Source organism: Coregonus lavaretus (assembly GCF_964263955.1).
Source record: "Coregonus lavaretus genome assembly, chromosome: 4".
Classification (NCBI taxonomy): domain Eukaryota; kingdom Metazoa; phylum Chordata; class Actinopteri; order Salmoniformes; family Salmonidae; genus Coregonus; species Coregonus lavaretus.
The window spans coordinates 1,932,564-1,943,898 of NC_139991.1; the positions used below are offsets into that span (position 1 = coordinate 1,932,564).

The window sequence follows — 11,335 nt, forward strand, 5'->3', positions numbered from 1 at the left end:
AGGGTACCGCAGGCGAACCTGTCTGAGCACATCCAGTATGAGCTCCTGGAAGACCTCAGAGATGCCCATGGACAGGGTCTGGCGGTTCATGCCCTTACTGAAGTGGCCCAAGCCAACCAGCTCTATCAGCTCCCAGACACTCAGGCATTGCTGCTTCCTGTTCAACGTGAGCTTGTAATCCTCAAACCTCTCCTGATTCCAAATGCCTCCCATGGCCTCCATCAGCTTCCACAGGAAGTACTCAATCTGGAGGGGGAGGAGAGGAGGAGAGGAGGAGAGGACACAGCGAGTCAGTCCTGTGGTATGAATGGGAATTATTTTAACTGGAAGAGCATAATTACTGCTAAACAAATAAGTTATGTATGTGTATTAGAGGTGTTGTCTTGTCTCTCACTTCCTCTATGATGATGACCAGTGGGTACCTGTCTTCAGACAGAAAGTTGAAGATGCACCAGACCTTGAAGGCGTCATCGTTGGAGATGAGAAGATGGCTCATGTTGATGTTTTTCTTGAAACACAGTGTCCAGCACACATTGTTGAACTCCAGTATGTCAAAGTTATCCCTAACCTGTAATTAACATAAACAAAGCCAACATTTACACAAAACAGAACAAAACAACTTCCCCTATTTTTCTTCAACATACTGTAAGTAAGGGCAATACGATTAGAAAGGGTCAGTAGTAGCCTAATATTTCTCTGCCCTACGTATCAGCCCACGGGATGTGAAGTACAAACATAATGTTCTTCGTCTCTTCATTTCAATTCAAGTCAGATTCCGGAGGAGAAAGGCAAGGAAATAGCCCCAAGTACAACTAGTGCTAGGACTAAAGCAGTTTACTAATTGACATCAGTGTTAGTGTTATTGCTATGGAAACAGTTGGCAAGCCTTGCAAGTCTACAGATGTGGGCTACATCTGAAGGTCTGCCAACTAGAGAACTCAGGACAAAAACTTTGAAGATCACTTATTGCTTTATCACTGGTGTTTACCAAGTCAGTGCATTCATTACCAATGGCTGACAGATTGAATATTAAAAAGGACACAAGTAATTATTATCTCTCCGGTGCCAATAGATGGGCCTTTAAAATCTTCCCTACCATGCAGTGCCGAAATCATAATAAAACTCCTTGTATGCTATTTTTATCTCACTCGAGTTGTGTTCTGATTATGAGTGGGTCTCTATACATTTGCCATCACAAAAAGGGTCCCCGGCCCCATAAAGTTTGAGAACCCCTGCAATACGTGTAACAACAAGGTGTTTACCAATCAGATTGTGAAGCTTTTCTAGAAAACAGACTCAGAGAAAACCAAAGACTCTGTGTCATGCAATCATCATGTCATGGAATCTATCTATAGTAGTGTGTGTGTTAACCCTTCACTTCTAAATGCAATCTATGACACAGGAGGAAATGGGAGTAGCTGATGTAAGCTGAATGAACATTTGTTTTGAAACTAAGGCTATATTTTCTTGCACTCATTGAAGTAATTTTCAGCACACATGTTTTTTTCTTCCGATAACTCACAATGTCTCACACCTCCTTGATGGCTGTGAAACAGAACAATTCTCCCACTCCCACAGTAGACCTACCATAACAATGGCAGCCTTGTTCAAGGTCAAACAGATCCTGCGTACTCCATTTATTTCTCAAAAGCAATACATTTTAATATGGGTGACATGCATAAACTAAGATAAATACTGAAAATAGCAATAATGCTCATCATATTATGAGCAAGGAGAGTCATTTACAGAAAAACATTGATTTAAACAATTTTTCTAAAGGCACCCATAAAACACTTCCCATTAAGGCTTATCATCCCCTATGGGGATAAGGCACTCCAGAGTTACACCTCATACTCAAGTATCTGTCAACCTAGGGGCTATGTCCATTCTAGTGATTCTATTTCTGTGGACCCAACACCCTGATGAAATCACCAAACAGAGACCTCCACTAACAGACCCACTGAGGTGAGGTGAGGAGAGGAGGCAGGATGACGCAGGTGCTCAGCAGCCTGAGTGCAATGTCTGCATTGTTAGGAGCTAGTAACATTAGCATTTCGCTGCACCCACTACCACTACAACATCTGCTAAGCTGTGTACCCGACCAATCAACTTTGATTTGAAGTCTGACAACTCCTTGTCACTTATTGGCATGACAATGAGCAATGGAGTTGGAAAGAGCAAAAACAGATCTGGCACCAGGCTAGGTGCTCGTTACTACTCACCTTGTCCAGTATGAACCTATTGAGGTAGGGCATGTATCCCTGGTTGGACACAGGGCCCTCATCATCATCCTTAAAGTGCTCCTCCAGGGCCACCGGGTCATGGGGAACCTTCATCACGGTGCACAGGTTATGAGAGAGCACCTATAGAGCCACAGTCAGATCAGTTATGCAGTCAGGGAAACTGTTGCTGTCATAGTAATATCATTCACCAGATACTTCCTCCCAATGCTCAGAAGCATATTATACAGGCTATGAACAATGAGTCAGAGGGCAAGGTTACTGTCATACTGTTGGTATTCACTGGGCATAGTAGAAAGATGATGTTACAGTAATATCGGGGTGTCCAAGGGATATCAAAAAGATTCCTCATACAAGTGGGCATCATACTCCCATTAACACAATTACAAGGTGATTTTTCAAAAGGACCTCTGTTTCGTCTAAGATCACATTGACATGCATGAAAAAGCACGTGTTGCTGTCAGTTCAAGCATCGCTGCCCAAGTGTGTTGAAAAGGTCACTGTTGAGATGTAGAGTGAAGTAAATATATCAAAATAAATCGTATGATATGTATAAACAAACCACTCATGAACATCTATAATCTAGACAAACGGAACAGACTGGACTGTCTGAAAAACAATATTAACATTTACGAGCCAGTCAAACTCAGTGCTGAGTTATGATGTTCACTATGCAGTGTTGTGATAGGTCAGGTGCATTTTAGGTGCTGAATGAAAGGGGAAAATACATATTTTCCAGACGTCTATGTTTGGCCAAATAATATCCGGACCAGAAATCAACATCCGGACGTTGAAATCAAGGCCAGTCTGGACTGCACCAAAAAATGTTTAGTGGAGTGTCTTCATTAGAGCCTGGCTGGCACACAGACCACCAGGCAGGCAGACAGCCAGACCCAGACAGGAAAACAAGCCCTACCCTTCCAAAGCAGTGCCCCTTGCCTTTTACAAGCCCAACACTCTTACTGTAGATTCTGTCCAAGTTACAGAATATCGTGTGTAAGGCACGATTATCCAAAAGGCATACATGTCCCACATTCATTGGTATCTTTCATGCCATAATCAACAAAGGTTATCTCCATAGAATCATTGTTATTCCTGTTTTTGTGAGAAAAGGCTAAACGTAGACATGAGTAAGGGAAAATACTACTGATGTGAGCAGAAACTGTCTGAGTAGCCTGTGAGTTGAGGGACAGCAGACGTTTGTCTTTACTTTGCTGTTGATGTTGCCGACTGAATTATCACTTGGCAGTTGACACAAAGTTCCCAAATGCGAGGGAAGCGAAGCAGCACATAAAATGACTGTGTACACTGAATTCAATTGAATATCTCAGACACATGGTCAAATCTTTTTTTCTCTCCAGCTGATCATAACTTTTTGTTTGGGTCTGATATTCGGATCAGCAACATGATAAAATATCCCGAGGTTAGAATTAATTTTAATTTGGGTATTTTATCAAAAAGCAAACAATCGTTAATTTTACTTCATTATGGAATAATACTGTAGCTCTACTAGCTAAGCTTTAAAGCCTACCTTAAGCTGTGATTTGGACACTTTCCCACTTTGCTCCACGTCCAAGGCTGTGAATGCGTGCCATATTGACTTCAGAAGTTCATCTCGTAGTAATCCCATTTTCGTAGCCCCTGGTGCGCTCGATGTCATAAAGTAAAACTGCAACTTTTCCCAAACACTGATACATAAAACAGTCACGTGATCGAGTGTCGCAGCAGGAAAATAAACTTGTATCACCCAATGACTGAATGGTAGCGCCACATAGCGCATAGTTGTCAAACGTGTTGCAAATTTTAATCAGTAGTCAACCGTGATGAGTAAACGGTCAGTTGGCCACAAATAATTGCTTAATAAAAACATGTCCCGACAATGAACAAGCCGATGTTGCAATGTTGGTACAGACGATCAATTTACAAGAAACCATATTATGAAACAAAGTTTCAGTCTGTATAATCTGAAAGAAAATCTCCTCACATTTATTATCATTAGATATCTCGTCTTTCCCAGACTACCATGTGTAGTCCCATGTTATTTGTATACTGTCACTATTTTGTATGTTCTTTTACAGCAACATTCATCCATAAACATTTGACAGTTCCAAGGCATCCTTATTATCGGGAATGAATTTATTGAAATTGGAACAAGTAACATGAAACCAATAGCTGTCAAAATTATCTACATGTATATTATGCATCGTTGTAAAACATGAGACAATGTAAATGAGTCAATAATGCTACAGTTATAGGTTTTGAACAGAGGGAGAGAAGTCCAAGCTTAAAATACTGACTTTACTAAAACAATTGTTCAGTGGCTCCGTGCATCGTATATAAAATACAATGACACCGGGGCTTGACACAATGATCCACTTCGACCAACCGCATCACACACGATTGGATGACTCATCATGAAAAACGAACATGAGTAAAACATCTTAAAACAATCAGTGTACAAAACTCAGTACATAATGAACTTCAGATAGGAAATGTATTACAGGCGCAACACATTGAAATTCCATGTTTTACAGAAGAGATTGATTACTGAAACTATTCTAAACTTTTGAATGGAATTTATAAATTCACTGAACTCTACTACAGTTCAAGACAAACCAACATATATAGCAGCAGTATGCATTTTTACATTTAGCAGATGCAGTAGTGAGTGCATACAATTTCATACTTTTCGTACTGGTCACCCGTAGGAATCAAACCCACAACCCTGGCTTTGCAAGCGATATGCTCTACCAACTGAGCAAAACAGGATGCAAACAGTATGCATAAGGCAAGTTCAAAGTGCTCATTGTATCATTCTTAGTCAATGGTCCAGTTCCACTACCTGACATCAGGTAAAACACAGACAGTAAGGTGCACATTTGTATCACACCATCCCAAACCCTCACACTGGCAACAGAAAGTTCTAGCATGCACCCACATTTCATTAAAAACAAAACCGGCTTTGTTCTTTAATACCAATTGCCAGAACATGCCAAGTGCTTGGGAAGGTCACAACCCTTTCACTCTTTAGAGTCAAATACATTTGGTCCATTGTCTTACTAACCCTTTCCAAGTACCAAACAGTAAGAACTATCATAGTCGGTTTGTACGCTTTGAAGCCCATCTGTCCATGTCTGCATAAGGAGGCCTTCCCAGTTCACTGTCGAGTGCAACCAGGGTCGTATTCATTAGCGCACACGGTAGCAAAACGTTTTGCAACAGAAAACAAGCATTTCTATTTGGACAATTTCAGGTAGTCCCTAGCCGTTTTGGTCTGTTTGTTTCCATGTCGTGCCTAGTGAATACGACCCAGTCTGATACCCATTTGGGTTGGCAGTTGGCCCTCTCAGTAGATGGTCAGGCTAACTGAGCGGTTCATCTTCTTGCCGATGAGCCTGGAGCTCCTGCTGGACTGGAGGGTGGAGCGCGTCAGGACCCTATCAGAGGTCAGAACCTTCTCCTCCGCGGCTACTTTGGCCTGCTGGGCCTTCTTCAGCTCCCTGCACGAGAGAAAAACACATTGTTAGAGAAGCCATTGATAACTACCAAGAAAATAGTAATTACATCTGAAATGGATTCCTGAATCCTTAAAGAGTAGGTAGCATCATGTAATTTCTTCACAAAACTAACACTATGTCGTAGTATTCTCCCCAACAGTCATACTTACGATACGATAACAAATGAAAAAGTAAGGAAAGCCTTGAGACATGACATATGAAGAGTGTACGTACTTCTGCAGAAGCGCATTTTTGAACTTCTCTGCGTTGAGTTCCACACGGAGCTGGTCAGCGCTCATGCGGGAGGCAGTGAGGAGGACGGGGTGCTTGGTGAGGGAAGATGCAGACGGCCTCCTGGCAGGGTCAGGGTGGATCATCAACTGCAGCACACAGAGAAGACATTAATACCACTAATTAAACATTATTACTAATGCCTGTCCTGCACACAAACCACCATTGCAGAATGAAGCACTGCATCCAATATATGCACACTATGTAGGGAAAGTGTGCCGTTTGGAACGCACCCCTTGTCGTTTCTAGTCATACCTTCAGTAAACTTAGGAATTCCTGTGAGAGCACTTGAGGTATCGCAGGTAGTTTTCCTTGTCTGATGTCATGCCACTTGTCACCATTAGTTGGGAGTGGTTCAGCTCCTGAGGCACTGATCACAGTCAGTGATAGGGCAAAAATATCTGCCCTGGTGAGGTTTCTGTAGTCCTGAAAAACATGTTGGTTCAGTTTTGTTACGTCACATAAGATGGATTTTGAATAATTTAACAAATGAGGTGGTATGGGGGAGGAGGAGTTATCCAATTACCTCTTGTAAGACTTCATTGGCCAGATACCTGCTGTCCCCTTCTTCAACTTGAGGATTGTCCATCCTGGTCACATGGCCAAGATCACCTGAGGGAAAAATACAAAAACATTAGAATCAGGCTGCCTGGTCGACAAGTCCACTCAATTATTAGCTTGTTTCATTTGCATGACGTTATACTTTTTAAGTACCTATTTTGTAAACAACATTTGTATTTGGTCCTTCATCATCGTCAAATTCACCGACACACACCACAGTCCTCCGGGATAAGAAGATGTTGCCTGAGAAAAAGTAAAGCACGGCAAGTGTTAAATCATAAATATTCAATTTGATTGAATAGCGGAGCTGTATCCAAACCTCTGCAGCTACTTACTTGGCTTGATGTCCATGTGAACCAGTGAGGTGGAGTGAATGTACTTCAGTCCACGGGCCACCTGAAGGAGAAGGTCCTTGAGGTCCAGCTGAGAGAAGAAGCGCATGGTTCTGTAGTTCTCTGTGACCACGTCTGCCAGTGTGCCGCCGTTACAGTACTCATTCTGTATGAGCATATGGTCATCCTCTGACCAGGCAGAGTAGTACCTCACCACATGGGGGTGCTGTCCCAAGACAGCGTGGGCGTACACCTCCCGGAGTGCATTCTGTCTGAGGAAAACAGAACACAATATTAGCACAAAAATGACATAGCATTAAGGTGAATTAGTCGTTTCAATTTATACGTGGATTGTCAACTTTTCAAAATCCATGGGCTTCTCTTACTCGTCTACAGATCCAGCGAGGGGCTTCTTTGAGCGTTTGATGGCGTAGATGCAGCCATCAAGTCTTTTCACACATTTGAAGACAGAGCCAAACTCCCCAGACCCTATCTTCTCCAGCTCATGAAACTCTGTGGCATATCTTGACATCATGTTGCTATCCAGAAGAGTCATTCTCTGCAAGAAAAGGACAGCGTTGCTTAGACACTTATCTAAAGCACAATGAGTGTGTGTAATAAAGCTATATTAGTGATTACAAAAATGTACCTTTGACGGTGGAATGATGTCCTCTTCACACTCTGCATCACTGGCTTCCATGTCCTCTCCACATGAGCTGTAGAGACAAAGGAAAGTAACCAAAATGTGTTATATCACATTTCAACCACTGGAGGGCAGACAATCCCTACAAGTGCCCCTTGTGAGTGTGACCATGTGGCTTTAGGTTGCTGCCAACAAGCATGCAATAGTCAACCGATTTAACGCACACTGCAGAAGCATGTCTGAATCTATTGTCAACTAAGAATAGGCCATGCTCCATTTACACCAACAGAAATAAGTATCTCCCAATTCTAAGAGACTTTTTTTTGAGTTGTCTAACAGTCAGAGGAACTCGAGTTGTGGCATGGTAGTAAAATATGATCTACTTTACAACACTTGGCAAACCGCAACTACTTTTGAGTTTTAGAAAATGGTTCAGACAAACAAGAGTTCCACAACTACCTTAGGATAGGGGAGAGCATAAAGAGGAAATGGAGTTCATTATAGGTCAGTCCCATTAGAGTCCCACTCCCACAAAATCCCAATGTAACAGCTGGTAGATAATGACATCAGTACAAGGTTCTTCTCTTACTCATTCCTGTGTGATCTCTTTCTGTTGTTCCTTTGTAACGTTGCTGTCTGGATCAGTAATGAGTCAGGGGTGAATGGATTGATGTTGATCATGGGTGTCTGTCTACTCCTGCTGTCTGTGTGTGTTCTTCCTGTTGAGTCCCCATTCATGTAGACACCTACTCCTACCCGGTGGACTGTGGATCCTGTGGCCTCTGCCCTGGCTCTGGACAACAGACTCTGAAAGGGAAATGATGTTGCATTAGATAAGAATAACATTTTTATGGTTGGTGAGGGTCATATGAATACAAATAATAGGAAAAATAAGTCACAAGGAGATCAATGATTCAGGGAAAACTCAACTCTCCCATTGCCCTTAACAAATGGTAATAGAGACTATTCTTCAGTCTCATGTTCAAACATGTTGAAGACAGAAATATAACTCTTGCACAGTGGCTGGTTATCTCTGGCTGAAAACTTTAAAATATATAATTTGATCTGACCTTATATTATGGATCTGAAAGAATAATTTGAGAACAATAACATGTTACTGTAGTTAACCCACCTTCGGTGTGTGGGGGACATCAAATAGCCGGAGTTTTCTGAAGGTTTTATGGGGCGGCGTGTCCGGACAATCAGGAATGGGAGAGCTCCCATCCTCCTGATTGTCGGAAAACTCCGGGGACGAGCTGTTGTAGTTCTTATAGTAGGGCCGGGTCCCTTTTCTAGGAGAAGGGGACCCCTTCATCAAGTAAGTCCCTGGTGATTTTAGGGGAGAAAGACATCCAAACCCCTCCTCATCCCAAAGTTCAACGCGATCCTCCGCCGTAGGTATCTTCATGGTGCTGTTACAGACGTCTTGGTTTAAGTTGGAGTTCTGTCTCGGCGATTGCACTGGAGAGTACATTTCGGCGAGGCGAGACTCGACTCCAATGCTGTTGTTGCCATCGTCCTCGCCGTCGCTCTGGTTGAAGTCTAGTCTCTGTCGAATAGGTCCCATCTTCGGGGACGTACTGACAAACATTCGGCAACTGTAACTCATCACTTCCCAGGCGCAGTAACGTTGGCTGTAACGTAAAAGTGGCTAGCGGCGTTAATCGTTTTTCAAATTATCCCGAGTAGCTTGACATCTGTGTGCCCATGGCGCTACAATCTTGAGTCAATTCGTAATCCAAAATGACGTTGCTAGCAAGAAGCTAGCTAAGTAATTTAGCTAACGTTCGCTCACTAGCTTTGTAAGTAAAGAGGTTAGCTAGCTAGCTTCGTCCCATAAGGAGCAGCACGCCGTACTGGCAAACGCACGATAAATTATGCTGAGCGCTTATTTACTACAAAAAAACAAAATAATTACTCTAGTACTTGTGTCTAGCTGTCAAAATACTTAAAACACAGGTAAAATAATGCAGTCGACTGTTTGTTTACCCGAAATATTGTTGTCACAACTTCTTCTGCCCATACTGCTCCGTGACCGTTGGCAGAATTATTCCGATCTTCAGCCAATGAGAACACATTCCTGAAGTTTGAAACGTGGGCGTTACTTCCTCTGAAGCAAAGTTTTACGTCACTAAGTAAATTTCTAAGACGAACGTCACTTTGGCGCGAATTGAATCCTTTGATCTTTTTCATCCTTTGAGGCGTTTAATTAATTTGTCCGCAACATTTTTTTTATTTTTATTTCACCTTTATTTAACCAGGTAAGCCAGTTGAGAACAGGTTCTCAGAAGTCAGAAATACAACAGAAAATATATATACAGTGTGTGCAAATGTAGCAAGTTATGGAGGTAAGGCAATAAATAGGCTATAGTGCAGAATAATTACAATAGTATTAACACTGGAATGCTAGATGTGCAAGAGATTATGTGCAAATAGAGATACTGGGGTGCAAAAGAGCAAAATAAATAACAATATAACATTAGTCCCCCTTGTGCTCTATTGTAATTAATTGCCCTTGATCGGATTAGCTGATCGTCTAGCATTCATAATAGAAGTTGATTATTTCTGATATTGCTTGGTATATCATTAAGTATTTACACAAAAAGCCAATATGCCCAAAAATCATAAAAAATCTTATGTTGATAAGAATTGTCAACTGCTCATATAATAGTTTGAGTTGATGACGTAAATATGTGGTAGAAACATTTTAAGCTCTTGCATAAACAAATCATACTGAGTCTTACACATACAAATAAATTCAATAAAATACTAATCAATATCCTGTTTCAATTGTAATTAAGTAGATTTCAGATGATAAATCCACAACATTATCACAAAAACAATTAGTGCAAATATACAGAATTGTACTGCTTTATTTAACAACCAACGTGTATCCATTATTTGTACATATTCAAAGTTAAAATATATGCTGGATTCAAAACATTGGCTATTTACTGTATATACACAGAATACAATATTCACACATGGAAAAAATGGTACCAAAAGTCCAAAAACACATTACATTTCATTCATGTAGAAACACACATCTTAATCAACAAAGTAATGGATGTTTCAGCATTACAGACTCTTTGTGCAGCCATATCAAAATATCTATTTACAAATCTTAATAAAGAATTCCATGTTTTGATTTAAGAACAATACCCTTGAGTCAGTAAACTGTAGAATTTGAATAGATCAGTTGTTCTCATCAAATAAAATATTTCAATAGAAGTCATAGTACTGAAAGGCTTATCTTCTCTAATCTTCCAATCCCATCTCTCATTTACATTACATTTACATCATTTAGCAGACGCTCTTATCCAGAGCGACTTACAAATTAGTGCATTCAACTTATGATAGCAAGTGGGACAACCACTTTTTTTATTCTTTTTTTATGGGGGGGTGGGGGAGGGGGGGGGGGGGGGTAGAAGGATTGCTTTATACTATTCCAGGTATTCCTTAAAGAGGTAGGGTTTCAAGTGTCTCCGGAAGGTGGTCAGGTGACTGTCCTGGCGTCGTGGGGGAGCTTGTTCCACCATTGGGGTGCCAGAGCAGCAAATAGCTTTGACTGGGCTGAGCGGGAACTGTGCTTCTGTAGAGGTAGGGGAGCTAGCAGGCCAGAGGTGGATGAACGTAGTGCCCTCGTTTGGGTGTAGGGTCTGATCAGAGCCTGAAGGTAAGGAGGTGAGGTTCCCCTCAAAGCACCGTAGGCAAGCACCATGGTCTTGTAGTAGATGCGAGCCTCAACTGGAAGTCAGTGGAGTGTGCGGA

The 11,335-nt window shown here is 41.6% G+C and overlaps 2 protein-coding genes across 2 annotated transcripts in view; both read right to left on the reverse strand.

Annotated features, from left to right (window-relative positions):
- Nucleotides 1–3,910, reverse strand: part of LOC311128611 (switch-associated protein 70-like) — a 29,415-nt gene extending 25,505 nt beyond the window's left edge. Inside the window, exons 1-4 of the mRNA XM_084160787.1 lie at nucleotides 3,772–3,910; nucleotides 2,223–2,363; nucleotides 395–568; nucleotides 19–246 (exon numbers count right to left, since the gene is read on the reverse strand). Of these exons, the coding sequence (XP_084016913.1) occupies nucleotides 19–246; nucleotides 395–568; nucleotides 2,223–2,363; nucleotides 3,772–3,900 (672 nt within the window). The 5' untranslated portion in view covers nucleotides 3,901–3,910. The remainder of the gene's footprint in view (nucleotides 1–18; nucleotides 247–394; nucleotides 569–2,222; nucleotides 2,364–3,771) is intronic.
- A 448-nt stretch (nucleotides 3,911–4,358) lies between these two features.
- LOC311127905 (wee1-like protein kinase 1-A) lies at nucleotides 4,359–9,486 on the reverse strand. Its single transcript, XM_084159804.1, has 10 exons — nucleotides 8,697–9,486; nucleotides 8,154–8,371; nucleotides 7,571–7,637; nucleotides 7,308–7,480; nucleotides 6,925–7,193; nucleotides 6,743–6,832; nucleotides 6,555–6,640; nucleotides 6,284–6,454; nucleotides 5,972–6,117; nucleotides 4,359–5,740 (listed from the first exon to the last, which is right to left on the reverse strand). Exons 1-10 carry the CDS (start codon nucleotides 9,171–9,173, stop codon nucleotides 5,587–5,589), a joined length of 1,851 nt encoding a protein of 616 aa, XP_084015930.1. The 5' UTR covers nucleotides 9,174–9,486; the 3' UTR covers nucleotides 4,359–5,586.
- Nucleotides 9,487–11,335: the final 1,849 nt, after the last annotated feature.

What these genes read in the sequence shown, in the direction of transcription:
- LOC311127905 (XM_084159804.1), bottom strand. Translation starts at nt 9,173, where the DNA reads ATGAGTTACAGTTGCCGAATGTTTGTCAGTACGTCCCCGAAGATGGGA. An exon ending in ATGTCCCCCACACACCGAAG is followed by an intron (nt 8,372 to 8,696) that starts GTGGGTTAACTA and finishes TTTCCCTTTCAG; the next exon opens with AGTCTGTTGTCCAGAGCCAG. An exon ending in CTCGCTGGATCTGTAGACGA is followed by an intron (nt 7,194 to 7,307) that starts GTAAGAGAAGCC and finishes TGTTTTCCTCAG; the next exon opens with ACAGAATGCACTCCGGGAGG.